At 42.5% G+C, this 22,959-nt stretch overlaps 1 protein-coding gene and 1 long non-coding RNA gene across 4 annotated transcripts; one reads left to right on the forward strand and one right to left on the reverse strand.

The window, feature by feature from the left end:
• Window positions 1-42: 42 nt before the first annotated feature.
• Window positions 43-22,035, forward strand: LOC115111360 (ubiquitin-conjugating enzyme E2 R2-like). 3 transcript variants are annotated; one of them, XM_029637337.2, is made up of 9 exons: window positions 43-263; window positions 7,378-7,495; window positions 7,600-7,717; window positions 7,929-7,998; window positions 8,163-9,592; window positions 18,218-18,304; window positions 18,615-18,712; window positions 18,940-19,074; window positions 19,261-22,035. In XM_029637337.2, exons 5-9 carry the CDS (start codon window positions 9,515-9,517, stop codon window positions 19,508-19,510), a joined length of 648 nt encoding a protein of 215 aa, XP_029493197.1. In that variant the 5' UTR covers window positions 43-263; window positions 7,378-7,495; window positions 7,600-7,717; window positions 7,929-7,998; window positions 8,163-9,514; the 3' UTR covers window positions 19,511-22,035. The 3 variants fall into 3 exon arrangements, with proteins under 3 accessions (XP_029493197.1, XP_029493195.1, XP_029493193.1); XM_029637335.2 differs by lacking the exons at window positions 43-263; window positions 7,378-7,495; window positions 7,600-7,717; window positions 7,929-7,998 and having other exon boundaries at window positions 9,515-9,649; XM_029637333.2 differs by lacking the exons at window positions 43-263; window positions 7,378-7,495; window positions 7,600-7,717; window positions 7,929-7,998; window positions 8,163-9,592 and adding an exon at window positions 14,325-15,271.
• Window positions 4,042-10,631, reverse strand: LOC135565281 (uncharacterized). Its single transcript, XR_010461472.1, has 2 exons — window positions 10,444-10,631; window positions 4,042-9,622 (listed from the first exon to the last, which is right to left on the reverse strand). It is a non-coding gene; the product is annotated as an uncharacterized LOC135565281 (long non-coding RNA).
• Window positions 22,036-22,959: the final 924 nt, after the last annotated feature.

Consider the following 22,959-nt stretch of genomic DNA (forward strand, 5'->3'; position numbering starts at 1 on the left):
TCAGAAATCACGCGATATGAATCAGACAGTGAGTGGGGTGCCGCCTGACCCACTAGTTTGTCAGAAGGTTCAAATCAGTCAGTTTCATATCGTAATTTTGCTCCTGAGTGGCACAGCTGTCTAAGGCACTGTATCTCAGTGCTTGAGACGTCACAGCAGACACCCTGGTTCGATTACAGGCTGTATCACAACCGACCGTGATTGGGAGTCCCATAGGGCGGCACCTCATTATAAATAATAATTTGTTCTTGACTGACTGAAATGTAAGTATTACGCTTACGTTGGTGGCGGTAAACATTTTTATTGTACTGTAACTAAAACTAGAAAATCTTCTGACATCCTTTCCCTTCGTCAAAGGTACATAATCGCATTATTTTTTAAACTGATTTACAAAGCCAATGTAATGGATTTTAAAAGGTGTTTTTAACCCGGGATAGCCCGCTAAATATGACCCATAGTAGCGAAGAACAGTTCTTGAGTGCAATTCGATCTGAATATATAAAACATTTAAAAGGATTTACAATTTTGCATTAGCAGTTCATTCGGCTTAAATTTCCCTGGAACCATGGCATGGTGTCATTTCCTGTTTCGGTGCTAGGCTGCATCTCCTGTCTCTGTCTTTAATCTCCCTAAATGTGCACTAGTACACTTTCTCACATGGATTTAAACTCTCTCAAGCCAATGCTTACATATCCAAAGTGGGTACTTAGAAAGACTAATGTCATAGGATATGCCTACGTTTCAAATGTATATGAGGGGGTACTTTTTGGGCACTATGGGCAGAGCACGATGTGATTGGGCCTTCAATGATCAAAAAAGGTTGAGAACCACTGGACTTGGCAAGTATCAGATGGTACATGATAACAATTCCAGCAATAATCATCCATTAGCCAAGATGCCCAAAATATTCCTGTCTCGTGCTTGTTGAAGCATGTGTCATCACCTGTCTCAGGAGGCATTTCAGACTACTTAATGTCCATTCGAAGCACAACTTCCTACCCATAACAGTCTATAGATTCCCTATAAGAAAATAATTGAATGTAAGCAAAGTAACTCCACTAGTCATGCATTATGATACAGTAGATAATTATGTCCTATGTATCATATAATTTAAATGTAATTATGTATTGATGTATGTAATTAATATTATATCTTCATTTAGCCTAGTGGTTAGAGCGTTGGACTAGTAACCAGAAGGTTGCAAGTTCAAACCCCCCAGCTGACAAGGTACAAATCTATCGTTCTGCCCCTGAATAAGGCAGTTAAGCCACGGTTCCTAGGCAGTCATTGAAAATAAGAATTTGTTCTTAACTGACTTGCCTGGTAAAATAAAAAATATATATTTTTTTTAGGATAAATCAAACTTAGTTGTTATTGTCTTGTTTTTCTTTTCGAAGCAAAAAAGCCATGCTGGTTTACAGAAACCTGACTCGAGGCATGAAGAAAAAAGGAATGCTGGTTTACAGAGACCTGACTCGAGGCATGAAGAAAAAAGGAATGCTGGTTTACAGAGACCTGACTCGAGGCATGAAGAAAAAAGCCATGCTGGTTTACAGAGACCTGACTCGAGGCATGAAGAAAAAAGCCATGCTGGTTTACAGAGACCTGACTCGAGGCATGAAGAAAAAAGGAATGCTGGTTTACAGAGACCTGACTCGAGGCATGAAGAAAAAAGCCATGCTGGTTTACAGAGACCTGACTCGAGGCATGAAGAAAAAAGGAATGCTGGTTTATAGAGACCTGACTCGAGGCGTGACAGCACACCCCTGCCATCAACTTGGATCGGTGAGAAAGTTGCTCTGTTCAACTTAATTTAACCAGGATAATTCACTCAGTAACAATTGTCACTCGTCTCTAGGTCTAGGGAGTACTTGGAGAACAGAACCGGTTCCCTCTGCAGCAGAAATTGTGCCCAGCTGCAGTGATGCACCTCCTCCACCAGCATAAAAAAAGAAAGGCAGAGGATGTTGGGGCCTGGAAGGGGTTGAGGGAGCTACTCCACACTACAAATCGGCTAGACAATCTGGACCCTCTCTTTTTAAAATGATCTGCCAAAATTGTTGCAACCCCTATTACTAGCCTGTTCAACCTCTCTTATCGTCTGAGATCCCCAAAGATTAGAAACCTGCCGCGGTCATCCCCCTCTTCAAAGGGAGAGACACTCTAGACTCAAACTGCTACAGACCTATATTTATCAAACCCTGCCTTTCTAAAGGTCTTCGAAAGCCAAGTTAACAAACAGATCATCGACCATTTCAAATCCCACCATACCTTCTCCGCTATGCAATCTGGTTTCCGAGCTGGTCATGGCTGCACCTCAGCCACGCTCAAGGTCCTGAACGTTATCATAACCGCCATCGATAAGAGACAATACTGTGCAGTTGTATTCATCAACCTGGCCAAGGATTTCGACTGTCAATCACCACATTCTTATCGGCAGACTCAACAACTATGGTTTCTCAAATGACTGCCTCGCCTGGTTCACCAACTACTTCTCTGATAGAGTTCAGTGTGTCAAATTGGAGGGTCTGCTATCCGGACCTCTGGCGGTCTCTATGGGGGTGCCACAGGGCTCAATTCTCGGGCCGACTCTTTTCTCTGTATACATCAATGATGTCGCTCTTGCTGCTGGTGATTCTATGATCCACCTCTACGCAGATGACACCATTTTGTATACTTCTAGCCCTTCTTTGGTTAACTAACCTCCAAACGAGCTTCAATGCCATACAACTTTCCTTCCGTGGCCTCCAACTGCTCTTAAATGCAAGTAAAAATAAATGCATGCTCTTCAACCGATCGCTGCCCACACCTACCCGCATCACCACTCTGGACAGTTGACTTAGAATATGTGGACAACTACAAATACCTAGGTGTCTGGTTAGACTGTAAACTCTCCTTCCAGACTCACATTAAGAATCTCCAATCCAAAATTAAATCTAGAATCGGCTTATTTCGCAACAAAGCATCCTTCACTCATGCTGCCAAACATACCCTCATAAAACTGACTATCCTACCAATCCTTGACCTCAGCGATGTCATTTACAAAATAGCCTCCAACACTCTATTCAGAAAATTGGATCCAGTCTATCACAGTGCCATCCGTTTGGTCACCAAAGCCCCATATACTACCCACCACTGCGACCTGTATGCTCCCGTTGGCTGGACCTCACTTCTTATTCGTTGCCAAACCCACTGGCTCCAGGTCATCTATAAGTCTTTGCTAGGTATAGCTCACTGGTAACCATAGCAGCACCCACCCGTAGCACGCGCTCCAGCAGGTATATTTCATTGGTCAACCCCAAAGCCAATTCCTCCTTTGGCCGCCTTTCTTGCCAGTTCTCTGCTGCCAATGACTGGAACGAATCACAAACACACACAATTTTTTAAATCACTGAAGCTGGAAACTCATATCTCCCTCACTAACTTTAAGCACCAGCTGTCAGAGAAGCTCAGATCACTGCACCTGTAAATAGCCCATCCAACTACCTCATCCCCCATACCGTTATTTAACTTATTTTGCATCCCAGTACTCCAACTTGCACACTCATCTTCTGCACATTTATCACTCCAGTGCTTAATTGCCAAATTGTAATTATTTCTCCACTACAGCCTATTTATTGCCTTAACTCCCTTATCCTACATCACTTGCACACACTGTATATATACACTATTGACTGCATGTTTGTTTATTCCATGTGTAACTGTGTCGCACTGCTTTGCTTTATCTTGGCCAGGTCACAGTTGTAAATGAGAACTTATTCTCAACTAGCTTACCTGGTTAAATTAAATTAAGGTGGGGAAAAAAACATGCCTGCAGTGGAGCTGGAATGTCCTCCACCCAACGCCATCTGCAGTGTGTGTGTATAGAGTTTTGGAGGAGGCGGAGCTATGGCACTGTGGGGATTGTGGCTCAGATAAATATTCCTGTGCCACCTGTGCTGTGAGAAAACACAGCACTCCCAACACTGTACACATGCATTTTATGTTACGTCAACAAACCGGTCAACTTCTGGCTTAAAAATATTGCTTCCCAGTCCAAAATGTTGATCACGTACATATCAAATCAGATTTATTTATAAAGCCCTTCTTACATCAGCTGATATCTCAAAGTGCTGTACAGAAACCCAGCCTAAAACCCCAAACAGCAGGCGATGCAGGTGTAGATGCACGGTGGCTAGGAAAAACTCCCTAGAAAGGCCAAAATCTAGGAAGAAACCTAGAGAGGAACCAGGCTATGAGGGGTGACCAGTCCTCTTCTGGCTGTGCCGGGTAGAGATTATAACAGAACATGGCCAAGATACTCAAATGTTCATAAATGACCAGCATGGTCAAATAATATAATCGCAGTAGTTGTCGAGGGTGCAACAAGTCAGCACCTCAGGAGTAAATGTCAGTTGGCTTTTCATAGCCGATCATTAAGAGTATCTCTACCGCTCCTGCTGTCTCTAGAGAGTTGAAAACAGCAGGTCTGGGACAGGTAGCATGTCCGGTGAACAGGTCAGGGTTCCATAGCCGCAGGCAGAACAGTTGAAACTGGAGCAGCTGCACGGCCAGGTGGACAGCAAGGAGTCATGCCAGGTAGTCATGAGGCATGGTCCTAGGGCTCAGGTCCTCCGAGAAAGAAAGAGAGAATTAGAGAGCATACTTAAATTCACACAGGACACCAGATATAACAGACTGACCCTAGCCCCCCGACACAAACTACTGCAGCATAAATACTAGAGGCTGAGACAGGAGACACTGTGGCCCCATCCGATGATACCCCCGGACAGGGCCAAACAGGCAGGATATAACCTCACCCACTTTGCCAAAGCACAGCCCTCACACCACTAGAGGGATATCTTCAACCACCAACTTACCATCCTGAGACAAGGCAGAGTATAGCCCACAAAGATCTCCGCCACGGCACAACCCAAGGGGGGGCGCCAACCCAGACAGGAAGATCACATCAATGACCCAACCCACTCAAGTGACGCACCCCTCCTAGGGACGGGATGGAAGAGCACCAGTAAGCCAGTAACTCGGCCCCTGTAATAGGGTTAGAGGCAGAGAGGGAAACCGGCCAGGCAGAGACATCAAGGGTGGTTCGTTGCTCCAGAGCCTTTCCGTTCACCTTCCCACTCCTGGGCCAGACTACACTCAATCATATGACCCACTGAAGAGATGAGTCTTCAGTAAAGACTTAAAGGTTGAGACCGAGTTTGCGTCTCTGACATGGGTAGGCAGACCGTTCCATAAAAATGGAGCTCTATAGGAGAAAGCCCTGCCTCCAGCTGTTTGCTTGGAAATTTTAGGGACAATTAGGAGGCCTGCATCTTTTGACTAACATACGTGTAGGTATGTATGGCAGGACCAAATCGGAAAGATGGGTAGGAGCAAGCCCATGTAATGCTTTGTAGGTCTGCAGTAAAACCTTGACATCAGCCCTTGCCTTGACAGGAAGCCAGTGTAGGGAGGCTAGCACTGGAGTAATATGATCAAATCTTTTGGTTCTAGTCAGGATTCTAGCAGCCGTATTTAGCACTAACTGAAATTTATTTAGTGCTTTATCCAGGTAGCTGGAAAGTAGAGCATTGCAGTAGTCTAACCTAGAAGTAACAAAAGCATGGATTAATACATACAGTTCAGTTTCTTTAAAAGTTATAATTCCCTGCAGCGATAAGGTAAATGTGGCAAAATCTGTCATGCCAATCACAGAGTTGATTTGGAGTTTAACAACTTGTGCAATGAAATATCCCCCCGATGGTGTAGTTTCAAATCTGTTCTACAACAAGTTTGTGTATGTCTGTCTTAGTCAGGGCAGTTCGTCCCATGTGTCCCAGTGGGCCTACAATGGGAGTGGAAGAGACAAGGTGACCCTGACTGTCAAAGCCAGTACAACAGTCTTGACAGTTGTTGACGTTAGAGGTAGGCCTTACATCCAAATTGAAAACTATGACATCTGGCTCTTTTAGCATCTTGCAAATTGTATCAGAGAATCAATTGTAGCAGAGACAGTTTCTTCCTCCAAGCCATAAGACTGTTGATGAAAACTGAACTGACGCTTTGCTTATGGCAACTACTGTACTTAATATACTGTAGTCATCTTATTTCATTGTATTGTGCGCACTATACTGTATTCCTCCAAAAATAACTTTGATTTAATTGTTTCTAGCTTACCATAACCCTGTTCACTCGGTTGTTATGATAAAAATGGAGTCATTTCGAAAGTTCTTAAGAGGAATGAATCTCACAAACATCGGAAGTAATGTTTAGTAATGCAATTTAAGAAACAGAATGTCCTCATGACATCTGACTGCAGCTGTGAGCTGGAACCTGTCACCCTGATCTGCCACAGACTCTACCTTACCACCCCCCGAGAGACTGTCAGGAAGTTGGTGCCACTGACCTCGGACGGAACAAAGTGTCCTCTGTCCACAGGCATGTCAATGATAACAATTAAGGAACAACTATAATGTCTCAGTAAGCTAGGATTCTTATTTACATTCAGGGTTGTTCATAATTTATAAGAGGAAATATATCCAACCTCATATATATGACTATCATTGCCTTGCCAAACAGTAGTAATGTTTTGCGGCAATACCATTGCAAGCCTCTCAAAAAACCCAATCCTTCGTCAAAGTCATGGGAGGCGGAAACAGGTCAAGTACAGGATTGCCACAGGGCAAAGTCTTGTGGGTGGACGCTACGGTTGCCATGAAGGCCTGTCTGGATCCACAACACGCTGGATAACAGGGCTCTGGCAAAGCTAGGTGGACCAATCATCTGCTTAGTGTATACTACCGATTGCAAATACATTCACAAAGAAACTAGTGTAAATTTCTTATGTTTCCCAAAGATCAAAAGGGTTTAAGTAATACCCTTGCAAATGTCCATTCCCTGTATCCCTAATAGTTTTGTATAAAAGTCATTATTTGCATTATTGTTTTAAAGGAAAACGGTCATCAAATTATTGCAGCTGATGCCCTATTTGGGCTTCCCAGAAAAATAGTCTGGGACAATCATCGAGGGTCCCAAACATGCTGGGTAGTTCTTTTGTGAACAAGACAAAATTGACTGCTTTGTAGGAGGTGCATCAGACACACCAACTGAGGTACAGTGGATTTTGAAGAATGGGATGAATCTCACAATCAGTTTAGTTTCACTAGCACTCTTCTGTGTGACTTGTGTTTGTGTGTATAACCAACAGCTGGGCTAATGTGGAAAAAGTTAAAAGGTTTGATTGAAATCAGGAGCCATTTATCCTTGGTGATGAGACTCTAGCATTGGAATATTCTGTCCATACAAATATTTTTTAAATTGAACAGACAAAATGAAACATGAACTGCTTGGTAAATGTGACTTTTTCCACTCATGCTTATTCACTGCATTTTACAGGAGTGGGCGAGGAAGTGCTGTGATCCAAAACCCAGAAACTGGACATAACTGGTGTGTTTAGGATGGCGTGCCAGCATGAGCATCCGCTGAAGTTCCTGAACCTGAAGAGAGAAGAGAAGTATGTTGATTGATGCATGTGGGTGGGTGGGTGGATACTTCAGATGTGTAGCTGGTGTATTTTAGTTATATCTAACATTGGCTACGATGACTGATGTTAAACAGTCATTTCCTGTTTGCAACTGCTGTGTTTCTGCTGGGGGACCTGAAAGCAATACAGGGACCAGACATCACAACGTTTCTTCACTATGACATTGCATGCCAGCTGAAGCCTCATTTACAGGTAAAATTGATCAAATCAATCTATGTTAGCTATTATAATGCATTTAATATTTAACCACTATGCTGTAGTAAGAGTTATGAATCGCTTGATACCATTATGAATGGCTTGAAACGGATTGCTCTATACAGACTTTGTAACCATAAGTCATATTTTACACAAAATAACCGCTCCTTCACTCAATTTTATATATATATATATATTTTTTTTTAAGTCCCGATCTGATGGATTACACATTTGCAGTGCCAGCCTTTCAGGCCTACGCTCATGATGCTGACAGTCAGGTAATGAATACATTTTTTTCTTTATCATTTATTCTGTTAAACACCAATTCTTTGTAGTTGCAGACAGTTGCCCTAACAGTATTAAGAAACAGCTAGTTGTAATTTGTCCTAGTCCCTTAATCATCACCCATTGTAATGCTTATTCTGGTTTCTGATTGTACCAGGTATGTGACTGTGAGCTTGCTGATGGAGAACAAATGGAGGGGTTGTGGTCCTACCTTCGAAAATTTGGGAAGATCAAAAAAGAGATGACACCTTCTCATCGTGTTTGACACCCTCACCGATGCCCTCCTACTACGCAGCCAAGGTCAGGGAGAAGCAAGGTATAAATGTATAACTGGAAATCAGTTAAGTATTGAAACGACCCATTGTTCAGGATTGTGCTGACATCATTTAGCAACAAAAAAACACTGATGTATTTTAAGCAATTTAGGAAATGTATGTTCACCGTCATATGTTATAGTACCAACAAAACAACTGTAGCAGAAGGTCCTGAATGAGGAAACCGAGGCAAAGGAGTAGTTAAAGGTGCTGCTGAACAGCATTCCAGGTTAGATTCCATGCGTTTTGCTCATAATATGTAAGGAGCCTTTTCTACTAATTCAATCAGATGAATTGGAATCAGGGCTTCAGTAGCTGGAGGCTTTCTCCGACAGAGACCCTCACAGACAAGAGGACGTTGTTCCTTACCTGGCAGGAGAGATACGTGGAAACTCTGGCAGAGGAACATCGAGTCGCGCAAGTAGTTGCTATATCTCTGACCTAAGGTTTTATCCCATCTCTAAACACCCCTTTCGGTCTGGTTTAGTCCTACCAGTCATGACTGCCACGTTCCTATACCCTACTGTGTGCTGTATCCTGGTCCCACAAACTCTTGGATCGGCATAGCTACTCCCTGTTACTTTATACTCTTATCATCACCTCCTGCTCTCACCTGCCCCTTTCCACTACATATCCCAGAAACATGAGTTCCCCCTTCCCCTGCCCTTCCCCTGCTTAATCTATTCTACATGAAGTCTTCTGACCTGTGTGCTAACGCTTCATGCTGCATAATCCACTCAAAATGCATTTGTCCTTCCTGGTTTTTTTCACACATATATATTCACATAATATTTTTTAGGCCTGACATGACGGGGACGATAGGAAAGCGCAGTTGACTAATCAGCTTGAAAAGTAAATAGCTTTTATAGCTACTCCAACAGACCCTTCTCAGCTCACACCCCTCCCATTACACCTCTGATAGGGACTGCTGGTTTACCAACAGGCAAACACCTACTGTATTTCTACAAATATGTTTATTTGTCTGGATAGCATTGCATTTACACCAAATTGATACCAAATATATTTTTGTAATATCTCCTTACATGTTACCTAACCTAAACCCTACAGGTTAACCCCGTCGCAGCTGACAGACCTGCTGTCCCCCGGTTAAGATCTCAGCCAGAGAGAATTCCTAGCTGCAGAATAAGAAGATGATCCTTAAGGAGCAGTTCACCGAAGAGTACATGAAGGCCAAATGCCTGAAGGACGACCCGGGGCAGAACCTGCAGACCAGCGTTGTACCTTGGCCACCCAGCAGTCCAGACCTGAATACGTGAGTCTACCCCGACAGCTCCAGCCCTGTCTGAAGCACAGGACGACATCATGGCAGGTATTTGAGCAGTTACGGTAGAACTAAGTCTGAGCTGGATGCTAGATGTAACTCTGAGCCCGATGCTTTAGACACCTTTCTGTGTTTGCAAACATTGTCGCACGAGGGCGATGCGCACAAGTTGGTGGCAGAACACAGTCGAGTAATAGAACGCCAGCAAAAAAAAGCCTCTTTACATATTACTTGTGAATGCATGTCATACTACTTTTAAGGCTTGTGTAAATGTCCTGCTTAATATAATGTTTGTCTCATCACAAATCAACTGCCTTATAGTTTAAAAACAGTTCAACTTCAAAATGTCTTAGGCTGTAGCAAAAGCTAGCCAATGTCAAGGAGCATTCTAGCTAACAAATGCTGCATCCAAAATAGTTATTTTTCAAAGATCACAACCAATTACAATCTTAGCGACAGTTCAAGCAAGAATCAAAACATTGTAACGGTATGAGAACCCCCCCCAAAAAGATTTTGTTTAGAAGTAATACAAAGTTAAATCTAGGCTGTTGAATGGGCGCAGATGGCAATGGCTTTCTTACTGCAGCCAAGAGTCACGCGCATTTGTGCTTTATGTCAGTGTGTTCGGTACTGGAAAGGGGTCTATACTGAATGTACAGAATACATTCAGCATCCAGATCAGTTACAGCCCCATACGGAACCATTCCATGTACACACAGCACCGCACTCACATGGTTGGTGGCTGAGCTTTCGTTTTATCTGGTGTTCTTCGTGCAATAATTATGAATACTACCATATGTAGCTTGTTAGCTGGTGTGCCAAAGGCTATAGATGTCAGTTACCTCAGGTTTGTTTGTTGGGAAGCCAAAGTTGTTTTCAAAGACACGAGGTTAAAAAAAGTACTCTTTTGCTGTGACATTGTATCTTAATGCCATGACCCCGGCGTCGAACCAGGGACGCTGCAGCCACAACGCAGAGGACTAAGCGAGCTACCAGGGCTTGAACGTCAGGAGGGGGGAAAAAATGGGCTTGAATTTGCAAGTGAAATCCACGGGCAATCATTTTGACATAAAAAAAGGGCATTTTACATTACATTCAAGTAGTTAAATAATTTTGATATGTAACAATATACTGATTTCAATGATTTTATGTTGGAATGTTCAGTGTGTGTTTGCCCTTTAACTGCAGAATCCCAGGTTCAAGCTCCACAACTATTTCCCTTCAATCGCTAGTGCATTGGTGGCAGCAGTGGGAGAATCCCCACGGTTTCTCCAGCCTGTGTTGGAAGTGATCCTCTATATCTAGAGAGTCTAGATCAGGGGTGTCAAACTCATTCCACGGAGGGACGAATGTCTGCAAGTTTTAAGTTTTTCCCTTTCAATTAAGACCTATACAAACAGGTGTTCCTTACTAATTAGTGATCTTAATTCCTCAATCAATTACAAGAGTGGAGTAATTTACACACAACATTGAGAGCATGTGGTTGCATCACTGCCTGGTACGGCAATTGCTCGGCCTCCGACCGCAAGGCACTCCAGAAGGTAGTGTTTACGGCCCAGTACATCACTGGGGCTAAGCTGCCTGCCATCCAGGACCTCTACACCAGCCGGTGTCAGAGGAAGGCCCTAAAAATTGTCAAAGACCCCAGCCATAGCCTGTTCTCTCTACTACGGCATGGCAAGTGATACCAGAGTGCCAAGTCTAGGACAGAAAGGCTTCTCAACAGTTTTTACCCCCAAGCCACAAGACTCTTGAACAGGTAATCAAATGGCTACCCAGACTATTTGCATTGTGCGCTACTCTGTTTATCATATGCACAGTCACTTTAACTATACATATGTACATACTACCTCAATTGGCCTGACCAACCAGTGCTCCCGCACATTGGCTAACCGGGCTATCTGCATTGTGTCCCACCACCCGCCAACACCTCTTTACACTACTCTGTTCATCATATATGCATAGTCACTTTAACCACATCTACATACTACCTCAATCAGCCTGACTAACTGATGTCTGTATGTAGCCTCACTACTGTTTTCACTGTCATTTTACTGTTTTTATTTCTTTACTTACCTATTGTTCAAGTATGTCATGTTCGTTATAAGGATCGGACCAAGGCGCAGCGTGGTATACGTACATTCTTATTTAAAGGATGACCAAAGCATGCCGCTATACGAACAAGTGCTGACAAGCAACTACACATAGACAAGATCCCACAAACACCCAAGGGAAATGGCTACCTAAATATGATCCCCAATCAGAGAAAACGCTAAACAGCTGCCTCTGATTGGGAACCATATCAGGTCACCATCGACAAACAAATCACCTAGACCTACAAAACCCCTAGACAATACAAAAACTAGCGTACCCACCCTAGTCACACCCTGACCTAACCAAAATATAAAGAAAACAGAGATATGTCAGGGCGTGACAACCTAATACCTTTTTTGCACTATTGGTTAGAGCCTGTAAAGTAAGCATTTCACTGTAAGGTCCACCTGTTGTATTCAGCGTGTGACAAATAAACTTTGATTTGATAACCCACAGACACTCCTCCCTCTGTGAAATTAGTTTGACACATGGTCTAGATAGAGGGGGAAAAGTTTAGCCTCCCTGTGATTAATAACACTAGCCTACTAAACTGACTTTGCTGTAACCACTAGGTATACAAATATGAATCAAAAGACATCCATTGGTTTGGATTGAGCTTATCGGGTCACTGTGTTATTGGTCACAACACAAGGTGTGTGTATGCACCTAGTCATCCCACAATCTACTTATGTTTTAGAACTGGCCTATGTATTGTAGCCCTGCAAAGCCGCCTGAAACCACGAGTTTACATTAAACGCTGCACAGATTTAATGTAAGGTGGCTTTGTGATGCTATATATTTTGAACAGCCCATGTATGATTTTCTTGAAAAAACAAATGTACTACTGGATCCAATGATACAGTCAAGCCCCACCCTTCTATCACTATATTGGTTGGCAGCAGTGGGATAATCCTCAGTCTTTCAGAGGGATATACCACACAGCAGGATCACTGAGTTAGCCAGCTAACATGCCTAAATATTCTGAAATAACTTTTTATTTTCTAGAAAGATAAGCTTGAAATGGCCATGGTCGAATTGAGTGTTTAAAAAAAAAAGATTTTTTTCAACTTGTAAGTACAAGGTGTTGCCTGAAGCAAAGCAAAGTGAGGAACGAAAGAGAGAAAATGAAGCTCCTACACAAATATGGATTAATTTATAACAGTATAATTATTTTAAAGACATTTTGCTGGTCATAGGAGAACTTTAAAACTAATCATAAACATTGGTAGAGTTTGAGACTCGGAGCGAGCACTAGCAGCACCCCTTACAAAAAAAGATTGCACTTTTGAAACTGTAGTAAAAGTGCAGTAACTGCAGTCGACTGCTGTATTTTGGACGCAGTAATTGCAGAATAACTGCAGTGTACTGTAGTTGAACTGCAGTTATACTGCACTGTAAATGCAGTTACACTTCAAAATTACTGCAGTAAAAACATTTTATTTTGGACGCAGTATTTGCAGCATACTGCAGTTATAATGCACTCTAACTAAAGTTATACATTTGGTGGTTCGAGCCCTGAATGCTGATTTGCTGAAAGCCGTGGTATATCAGACCTTATGTATACCATGGGTATGACAAAACATTTATTTTTACTGCTCTAATTACATTGGTAATCAGTTCAAATCAAATGCATTGGTCACATACACATGGTTAGCAGATGTTATTGCGAGTGTAGCGAAATGTTTGTGCTTCTAGTTCCAACAGTGCAGCAATATCTAACAAGTAATATCTAACAATTCCACAACAAATACCTAATACACACAAATCTAAGTAAAGTGATGGAATAAGAATATATAAATATATGGATGAGCAATGTCAGAGCGCATAGGCTAAGATGCAATAAATAGTATAGAATACAGAATATACATGAGATGAGTGATGCAAGATATGTAAATATTATTAAAGTGCCATTATTAAAGTGACTAGTGTTCCATTTATTAAAGTGGCCAATGATTTCAAGTCTGTATGTAGGCAGTGGCCTCTCTGTGCTAGTGATGGCTGTTTAACAGTCTGATGGCCTTGAGATAGAAGCTGTTTTTCAGTCTCTTGGTCTGAGCTTTGATGCACCTGTACTGACCTCGCCTTCTGGGTGGTGATAGCATTATAATAGAATAAGGCTTGTGATATATGGACAATATACCAGACTAAGGGCGGTCTACTACCACCCTGCGTTGAAGGCGGTCTACTACCACCCTGCGTTGCGTCGTGCTTAAGAACATCATTTAGCCGTGGTATATCGTCCATACCACACCCCCTCGGGCATTATTGCTTAATTATACTGCACTCTGCGATTTTGTTTTGTAAGGGTCGTGGGATTCGGAGAAAAGCGATCCTCCCGAACACAAACAAGAGGCTGAGAACAACTCGTTGGACCTGCAAAGAGTCTAGACAGATCTACAGAGAACGGACGAATGACACAGGAAAAACAGTATAAACACCGTTTATCATCTAATTCTACTTTTCATTATAACATTATGAAACAAGTTAAAATGGTTGGATACCAAATACCCTAGCTATATTTTTTTACGTAGTTTTTCACGTAAAACGTAAGTGCAAGGTGTTGCCTACGCTACGACGTAAGTGCGCGAGGCAGCAAGCGCAGTGAAATCTCCAGGAAGCAAAGGTTGGAATTTAAGAGAAGGAAGTTCCTACACAAATGTGGATTAATTTATAACGCTGTAGTTATTTTAAAGAGATATTGCTGGTCATATGATTACACAACAAAAAAAACGAATCATGAACGTTGGTAGAGTTTGAGACTCGTGGAGCAGCTAGCGAGCTCTCAAACAAACAAATGTCAAAACAACCCGCAGGATCTGCCGAGTCTTGACAGATCGACTTAGAACGAACGAATGACACAGGAAAAACAGAAACACCGTTTGTCATCTAATTGTACTTTTCATAACATTATGAAACAAGTTATAAATGGTTGGATATCAAAGACGCTAGCTATATTTTGAACGTGGGGACAGAAGGTCATTTGTAAACCTGACCACCCCCAGAATAAAACAATAACAGATGCACAGATCGAGGAATATGCAGCGATAAAACATTTGGCGTGTCATAAAACTGTATATAAATATTTTAGTCTCTACCAATAGTAGCTTCTTCATTATCCAATGAACTGTCAACACTGCCAGCAGAAGTTTTGTCGCTAGTTAATGCTCCCGACTTGTTTAGAGCAGGCTGCGCCGTTAGGTGGATAGCTAGTGCTAGCCACCTACCATCAAGACGTGGAGGTTAATGCTTGCATACATTTATATGACTACCAGCTGTTGCTTGTTGGGACGAGCAATTTGAATTGGTCCTGTTTTATTTGACTGGCTATTGAGAAAACTGCCAAAGAGCGAGAGCAAACGGGGTCGTCCGGTTTTGACACTTCATTACTCTTGGGTCACCATGGCGCAGCAGCAGATGCCAAGCTCTCATAAGGCACTGATGCTTGAACTGAAGTCTCTCCAAGAGGAACCAGTGGAGGGTTTCCGCATCACCCCAGTAGAAGAGTCAGACTTGTACAACTGGGAGGTGGCCATATTTGGACCCCCCAACACACTTTACGAGGGGGGATACTTCAAGGTGAGGGATAATTTAGTCTCAACTGGTTTTGCCTCAGGACCCAAATTGAACCAGGTTGTCTCAGTTGCGACCCAATATTTGCATCGAGAAAAATAATTGCCAAAATACAATCAGGAAAACTATTTTTTATGCTTTATTGATATTAAATGTTTCAATTACATGAATGTTTATAAACTCACTGGTTTGAGACCACAAAATCAGCCAAAATAGCACTGCAAATAGCTCTATATTGAAAGTACTGTGATTGAAGAAAAATGTTCAGAGATTAAATTATTTAAAAAATGTACATTCATTATAATTTATTCACACTTCTACCTGGTTTATGTTCAATTCAGACGAGTATTTTTTTCACATCAAATAATTTATAAAAAAATATTAATAGTTCATTTTTACTCAGACACCTATGACCCATTCAAAACCTCCCGCGACCCAAATTTGGGTCACGACCCACCAGTTGAGAATCGCTGATTTAGTCTGTCTTGTCTATGGGCAATTCACCTGATCCGGGCTAACTCTAGTCTTATAGTATAGACATAAAACAACAAGAATCCAAACAGTACTTTTAGCATAGCCTAACACAACACACTTTTTGTTGTTATATTTATATGTAGACAATCAGTGTTTGACTGGCCACCGTGAGTGCTAGCCCTTAATCATGACTCAAACCATTACATTACATATAAGAGTCTGTGAAGGAAGGTTCCTTCTATAGGGGCAAGTTTTGCTAAGAGCTGCGACGCTTGCTTGCAGTACGGTTTTGGAAACATAAGGACCTTGTATTTCATATCGGCGAGAAATACACTGAACAAAAATATAAATGCAACATGCAACAATTTTAAAGATTTTATTGAATTATTCAATGGAAATAAATTCATTAGGCCCTCTTAATCTATGGATTTCACATGAATCGGAATATCGATATGCATCTGTTGGTCACAGATACCTGAAATAAAATTAGGGGTGTGGATCAGACAACCAGTCAGTATCTGGTGTGACCACCATTTGCCTAATGCAGTGCAACACATCTGTTGTCCCACTCCTCTTCAATGGCTGTACGAAGTTGCTGGATATTGGTGGGAACTGGAACATGCATGCTCAATGGGAGATGACATGTCTGGTGAGTTTGCAGGCCATGGAAGAAGTGGGATATTTTCAGCTTCCAGGAATTGTGTGCAGCCTTGCAACATGGGGCCATGGATTGTCAGGCTGAAACATGAGATGATGACGGCGGATGAATAGCACGACAATGGACCCTCAGGATCTCGTCACAGTATCTCTGTGCATTGAAATTGCCATTGATAAAATGTAATTGTGTTCGTTGCCCATAGCTTATGCCTGCTCATACCATAACCCCACTGCCACCATGGGCCAGTGTTCACAATGTGAAACCCCTCGCCCACACAATGCCATACATGCTGTCAACCATCTGAAACTGGGATTATTCTCTGAAGAGCACACTTCTCCAGCGTGCCGGTGGCCATCAAAATGGAGCATTTGCCCACTGAAGTCAGTTACGACCGCGAACTGCAGTCAGGTTAAGACCCTGGTGAGGACGATGAGCATGCAAATGAGATTCCCTGTGACGGTTTCTGACAGTTTGTGAAATGATTTGGTTGTGCAAACCAACAGTGTCATCAGCTGTCCGGGTGACTGGTCTCAGACGATCCCGCAGGTGATGAAGACAGATATGGAGGTCCTGGGCTGGCGTGGTAACACATGGTTTGCGGTGGGGCCGGTTGGACATTCTGCCAAATTCTCTAAAACGAAGTTGGGGGTGGCTCATGGTAGAGAAATCAATATTAAATTATCTGGCAACAACACTGGTGGACATTCCTGCAGTCAGCATGACAATTTCATGCTCCCTCAAAACTTGAGACCATCTGTGGCATTATGATGTGTGACGACAACTGCACATTTTTAGAGTGGCCTTTTATTGTCCCCAGCACAAGGTGCACCTGTGTAATGATCTTGCTGTTTAATCAGCTTCTTGATATGCCACACCTGTCAGATGGATGGATTGTCTTGGCAAATGAGAAATGCTCACTTACAGGGATGTAAACAAATTTGTGCACAACATTTGAGAGAAATAAGCTTTTTGTGCGTATTGAACATTTCTGGGATCTTTTATTTCAGCTCATGAAACATTTCTATAAATGCTGGATCAGCTTCAAGTTTGATTTCCCAATAAATAATTTACCATCTACAGTTCAGACTCAGTGTCTTCTAATGACAACAATTGAGGGCAGAACTGGATGTGCTTGAGTGCAATGTTTTTTTTACAAGTACATTATTATATTTATATTTTTTTCAGTAATTTTCTAAAAACATAAGGTTAAATTGATTCACAACTTATAGGGTTATGGTTCTCACACAGCCATATTTCCATGTTACAGTGCTTGTTTACGGAAGACAGAGTGGACTACCTGTTCTAATCAGCTATATGTGTCACCGAACACCTTTGTGTAAACCACAATTTATGGTGTAAACGGAAGACAGACGACACAAATGTGTTGTCACTGAAAAATACTGTCGGTTGCAACTGTGTTAAAACAATGTAAAGTAAGTGTGTGATTTTATGTTTATGTGATTTATGTTTCTAGAACCGTACCGCACCGCAATTGAGAATCGATTCACATTTAGATGGGAGTAGTTGGTTGCTTTGGCTTCCAGAGCCAATTCACCCTTTAAACATAACATGTAAGGTCCTTGGACTAAGAAGTACTTAGTTATTGAGCTGCGTGAGTGCATACCCCGGCCTAGAGAGTAATGTTTGACAAACTTGGCGTACACTTTAATGACCATCGAAAAATACTCCTTTGTTTGTTATGTTACAACTGAGTTGTTATCTGTCACCCAGGCCAAAATACACCAGTGGGTTTCAACACACTTTCTGAAATGTCAAAGTATTCCTGCCCTCACACATCACTGATTTTCTCTCATTTCCAGGCACACATTAAGTTTCCAGTTGACTACCCTTACTGTCCACCTACATTCCGTTTCCTCACGAAGATGTGGCACCCCAACATATATGAGGTGAGGTGTACCACATTGTATGTTTGTGTAAGAGTTAAGGATGGATCGTAAGCTCATTCCACAACTAGCTTGGTACTTTTTGGGTGGCTCAGCCCGTTGGAACATTGTCAAATAGGGCGGTAATGTGTGTTGCGAAACAGAGGATCACTGGTTCAAGCCCAGTATGGGGCAGTCGGACAGTGGAGGAAGCTAAGCTGTTAGCAGCACACTGACCCCCGCTGTGTTTGTGTGTCTTGCTTTTGTGTGATTATATGAATTTATGGCCAGTTGTTGCTATTGCTGTGGAGTGTAACATGTTGCTTGTCTACAGAATGGGGACGTGTGCATCTCCATCCTTCACCCCCCTGTTGACGACCCCCGGAGCGGAGAGCTGCCCTCTGAGAGATGGAATCCCACCCAGAATGTCAGGTAAAACACCTGGGCTGCGTTCAGGATGAAGTAAACCTAGCAAACATTTAAGTGAACAGACAGGGTACTGTTCTGAACAACCTGTTGAGGAACATTGTAATGATGGTGGCTCAGAGGGCAGTTGTGCGGTGTGATGCTGGACATATTGTTCTAAAACGTTGCAAAATGTTTCATCAACTGAACACACCCCCAACTCTCTGGACATTTGTATATGTCTGTATGTTCAGGACCATCCTACTGAGTGTGATCTCTCTGTTGAATGAGCCCAATACCTTCTCCCCGGCCAATGTCGATGCCTCTGTTATGTTCCGCAAGTGGAGAGACAGCAAGGGCAAGGACAAAGAGTATGCCGAGATCATCAGGTTCTTAGAATTCACTTTCTTTCAAACACAAAATGACAAACAACATCATGCTCGTTTATACACATGCAACTAAACGTGAAAATTCGGTGCAATCATTCACTTCATTTTTATATCTGGAACCTTTCACTCTTCTGTCTGTTGTGCTCTCTCCCTCTCTATTTCTCTCTCGCTGTCTATCTCTCTCAGGAAGCAGGTCGTGTCCACTAAAGTGGAGGCGGAGCAGGACGGCGTGAAGGTGCCTACTACGCTGGCAGAGTACTGCATCCAGACCAAAGTGCCTTCCCACGACAGCAGCTCGGACCTGCTCTACGATGACCTCTACGATGATGACATCGAGGAGGAGGACGACGATGACGATGATGCAGAGGCAGTGGGCCAGATGGCAGGAGAGGGTGGCTTCAATGACGAGGAAGACTCGGGCAACGAAGAGTCATGACCTTCCTTCTCCTCTCGTTGTTTATCTTGCTCCTTCCCACACCCTTCCTACCGAGGACTCCGCTGCAGCCTCGTCCTGTTCTGTCCTTACTTTCTGATTCCTTCCCACGTGCGCACACACACACTCTTGCTGGCTCCATCCCTTCTTGAAGGCGTCTCCTTGGCACTTACTTTACCTTGAGATTTGTTTCAATCTCTGTCAAACATGCCCAAATGCATAATTTTAACATCTGTATGGGGATCAGATTTATTTGTTTTATGATGGCATTTTTTGTTTTTCTAATTTATCTCCCTCATTGACATTCATGAGGCATAATCAGTGGGTTAGTTTATGCAACTTTACTTGTGGTCAATTATATCACAAAGTGGTATAAACCAAAATGGTTGTTTGTTTCTCTTTCAACTATTTGATGGGTCCTTATTAAACAATTAAACAGAATTGCATGCCTTTTGATGACACGAATTTGGCATGTATGCTGACTACCAGTGTTGCAAAAAACATTTTGTGAGAATTGCAATTGGCTGCTTTATTTGTCGCTAGATTACATTTTGCAGTTGCCGCCACAATTTCACGGCTCCAATTTGCATTGCTGCGGTCCCCGAAATTCGCCCCTTTTCCTGCCGCACACCCCTTCCCCTTGTGCTTCTCTGCCTGTGTGTGCACATGCTGTGACTTCTGTTGCATAGGCAGCTATTCCCAATCTTGTTTGTGGGAAAAGTCGCTAAATGGTATCAAAACTCCCCAAAGGCAGCCTGAAAAGTAGTTTGACGCTAGGTTCTTTGAAAAAAGTCGCTGTGGGGGTCTGAGCTCTCTAAATATAGCGACTTCAAGTTGGCAACACTGGTCTCTATCCCTCCCAGGGTTCTATCCCTCCCAGGGTTCACATACACATTCCTCTTACAAACTCATTTAATTCCTTTTAAACTATATAGTGTAAAACCAAATCGTATTCAGATGTAAAACCAATTTAAATTAACTCAAATTTGTTCTTAAGCTGTGTACAAGAGTGGTAAGATGCACTCAATGAACATACCCCTCTCTTACTCTGTCTCACACAGTCAACAAAATGAAGACCCTTTAATAAAAATAAACTAATTTTCTGTATTGCCCTGACAAGGATCTGAACACAAAAAGGACACTTATTTAGCCATTTTTGGTAGGTTCCCCATTTTTATCTGAGTAATCTACTCAATCAAAGATCGCTAACAGAAAGGAAGGGTTGGGCACTCACTACCAACAAGCATCTCTTTGAGTGGATGCATCTCAGCATGTATCTCTCCAACCAGAGACAGCAGAGATGCAATCTCTGCTCCAAACTCTCATACACCTGATGTCATTTGAGCTCTCAAACAGAAGATGCTCCCGAGTATTGGTACCGTACCAGCGCTGGATAATTTCCATGGAGACTGGACTGGTGATAGAGTTGTTTCCGTGGAGACTGATTTGTAACTACCCTATCTTTCTTTGGGGGACTTGAACACCAGGGATAAATGAGACAAGCGGACCCCCCCACACACACACACAGAGCGGTGGAGCCATGAGAATGCTCTGCACAGAAAACAGCAGGGATCACTGCTGTTTCAAGAACATTTGATCTGTTTGTTTGTATTTGCTGTAGTCTATAATCTCCCATTCAAGGTTTGATGAAAACATCTCACTTTACCCAGATACACAGGCAATGAATGCTGGATCACCATAGGAAGTGTTGGCCATTCCATAACACTTTGTTACAGCTTTAGTTTGGGGTGTCTGTGTCACCTACCTCCTCTACATGTGTATGTGCAACAGGCCTAGGTTCCCATACTATTTGAAATAATTTCAAATGTCACAAAAGTGCAAACCTCACCTACCGGACATCCCAGACTGGCAAAAGCTAACTAATTGTAGATTTCGAATAGTATTTGAATACAGGTCTGATGACCAAGAGATTTTGAGGGAAACATTAACTGAATGTCACTTAAAGGCTTGGATTTTTTTTATTTTGAGTCGGATAGTCCATAAGGGCTTCCAGAGTCAATGAGATTCATGATGTTTTGTTGAGAAAGAGATCCTCTCCCCAGTTCTAGTCACAGGCCCATTGACCCCAGATAAGTAATCAATAAATAGAAAAGCATTCAGTTTGGCAACAAGTGGAGTGCTACATAACCATTAATGCTAATTTATTAGATAATTAATTTCAAGGATAGTGTAGAGACTTGGGGCTCGATTCAACCAAACCCACTGGGCAGTATTCACGCAGTAGCATGTAGGCCTAAGCATACTAGGTAAACAAATATATTGCGTAAACATTGCCAAAGCAGGTTGGCTTTGATTCGGCCATTGGTGTCTTTCAGCTATGAAGTGTTTAAATATAACATTCTCATTGTTTTTGTTTTCCTTGGTCTAACTTAACATGTATCATGAATTTTTTCTTGTAATGGATGTTCACCAAAGATAAGAGGCTTTCTTTTGTGAGTATAAGGCTTTATCTTTGGGTTGTTTGTTGCACAAATAAATAGAGGGCACTGGAAATGTTGTCAAAGCTATTGCAAAGCGAGGTTACTTTTGACCATTAATAATCCACTGGTTTGATATGAATTGGGGTTTCAAAGAAAAACAAAATGCATTCAAATGAAATGCCCCTCAAAGTTTACTGATGGTAAAATTGGTGGGTGCAGAGGCAACCTAGTCTCAATCACAAGTGTCGGCAGCATTGAGAGCCTCCCACTACTGATATCCCTGTGTGTTATGGGGTGAGGTGAGGCTCTTAACCTTCTGCCTTACATCCTCTCTTGAATGCCACATGGGCCTGAATAGAAAGAAAGATATAAACAGTATCAACTGTATAACAGGGCAACAAGGTGTAAGCATTATACTTACAGGCTTTTTATTTTTCCCCTCGCATATTTCTTCAGAATGATGAGAAGTAGCCCTTCCTTTTACCCTCTGCTTGGCTGCAGATGCGATTCTAAAGCAATCACTGGTAGAGGACACGTCTGTAGAGGGCTTCAGGCTGATAGCATTAACTACATGGCCTTGCTACTTTGGATTAAAACATCACCCACAAGGACCTGAAGTTGGTTGGAGGCTTTTGAGATTGAATTTGCAGCTACATCCATGATCTTGGACTTGCCCTGTGGGTCGTCCATGTCTGTGGCATGTTCCACTATGGGATGACTGCTGACTAGCTTCAGGTAGATGGAAATGACCTGTCTTGACTAGGTTAGCGGCATCGGTGGACACACCATAGAAATAGAATGATTAGAAAGGGTGTGTCCAGTCGAGTCAGTGGTAGCACAATGGGTGGACTGGCATTCTATTTCTATGGGCCATACAGCCATCCAGGCTTGCACACTTTCAGCTACTTTGAATGTGGCCACAATTCATCGCTCCCAATACTTGAGTGATGACGAATGGAGGTGTTGAGTCGCAGCAGCTCCCACTCATTGGTAAAGATGTAGGGGATTATG

The sequence above is a fragment of the Oncorhynchus nerka genome, linkage group LG27 (genome assembly GCF_034236695.1).
Source record: "Oncorhynchus nerka isolate Pitt River linkage group LG27, Oner_Uvic_2.0, whole genome shotgun sequence".
In the NCBI taxonomy this organism is placed as follows: Eukaryota; Metazoa; Chordata; class Actinopteri; order Salmoniformes; family Salmonidae; genus Oncorhynchus; species Oncorhynchus nerka.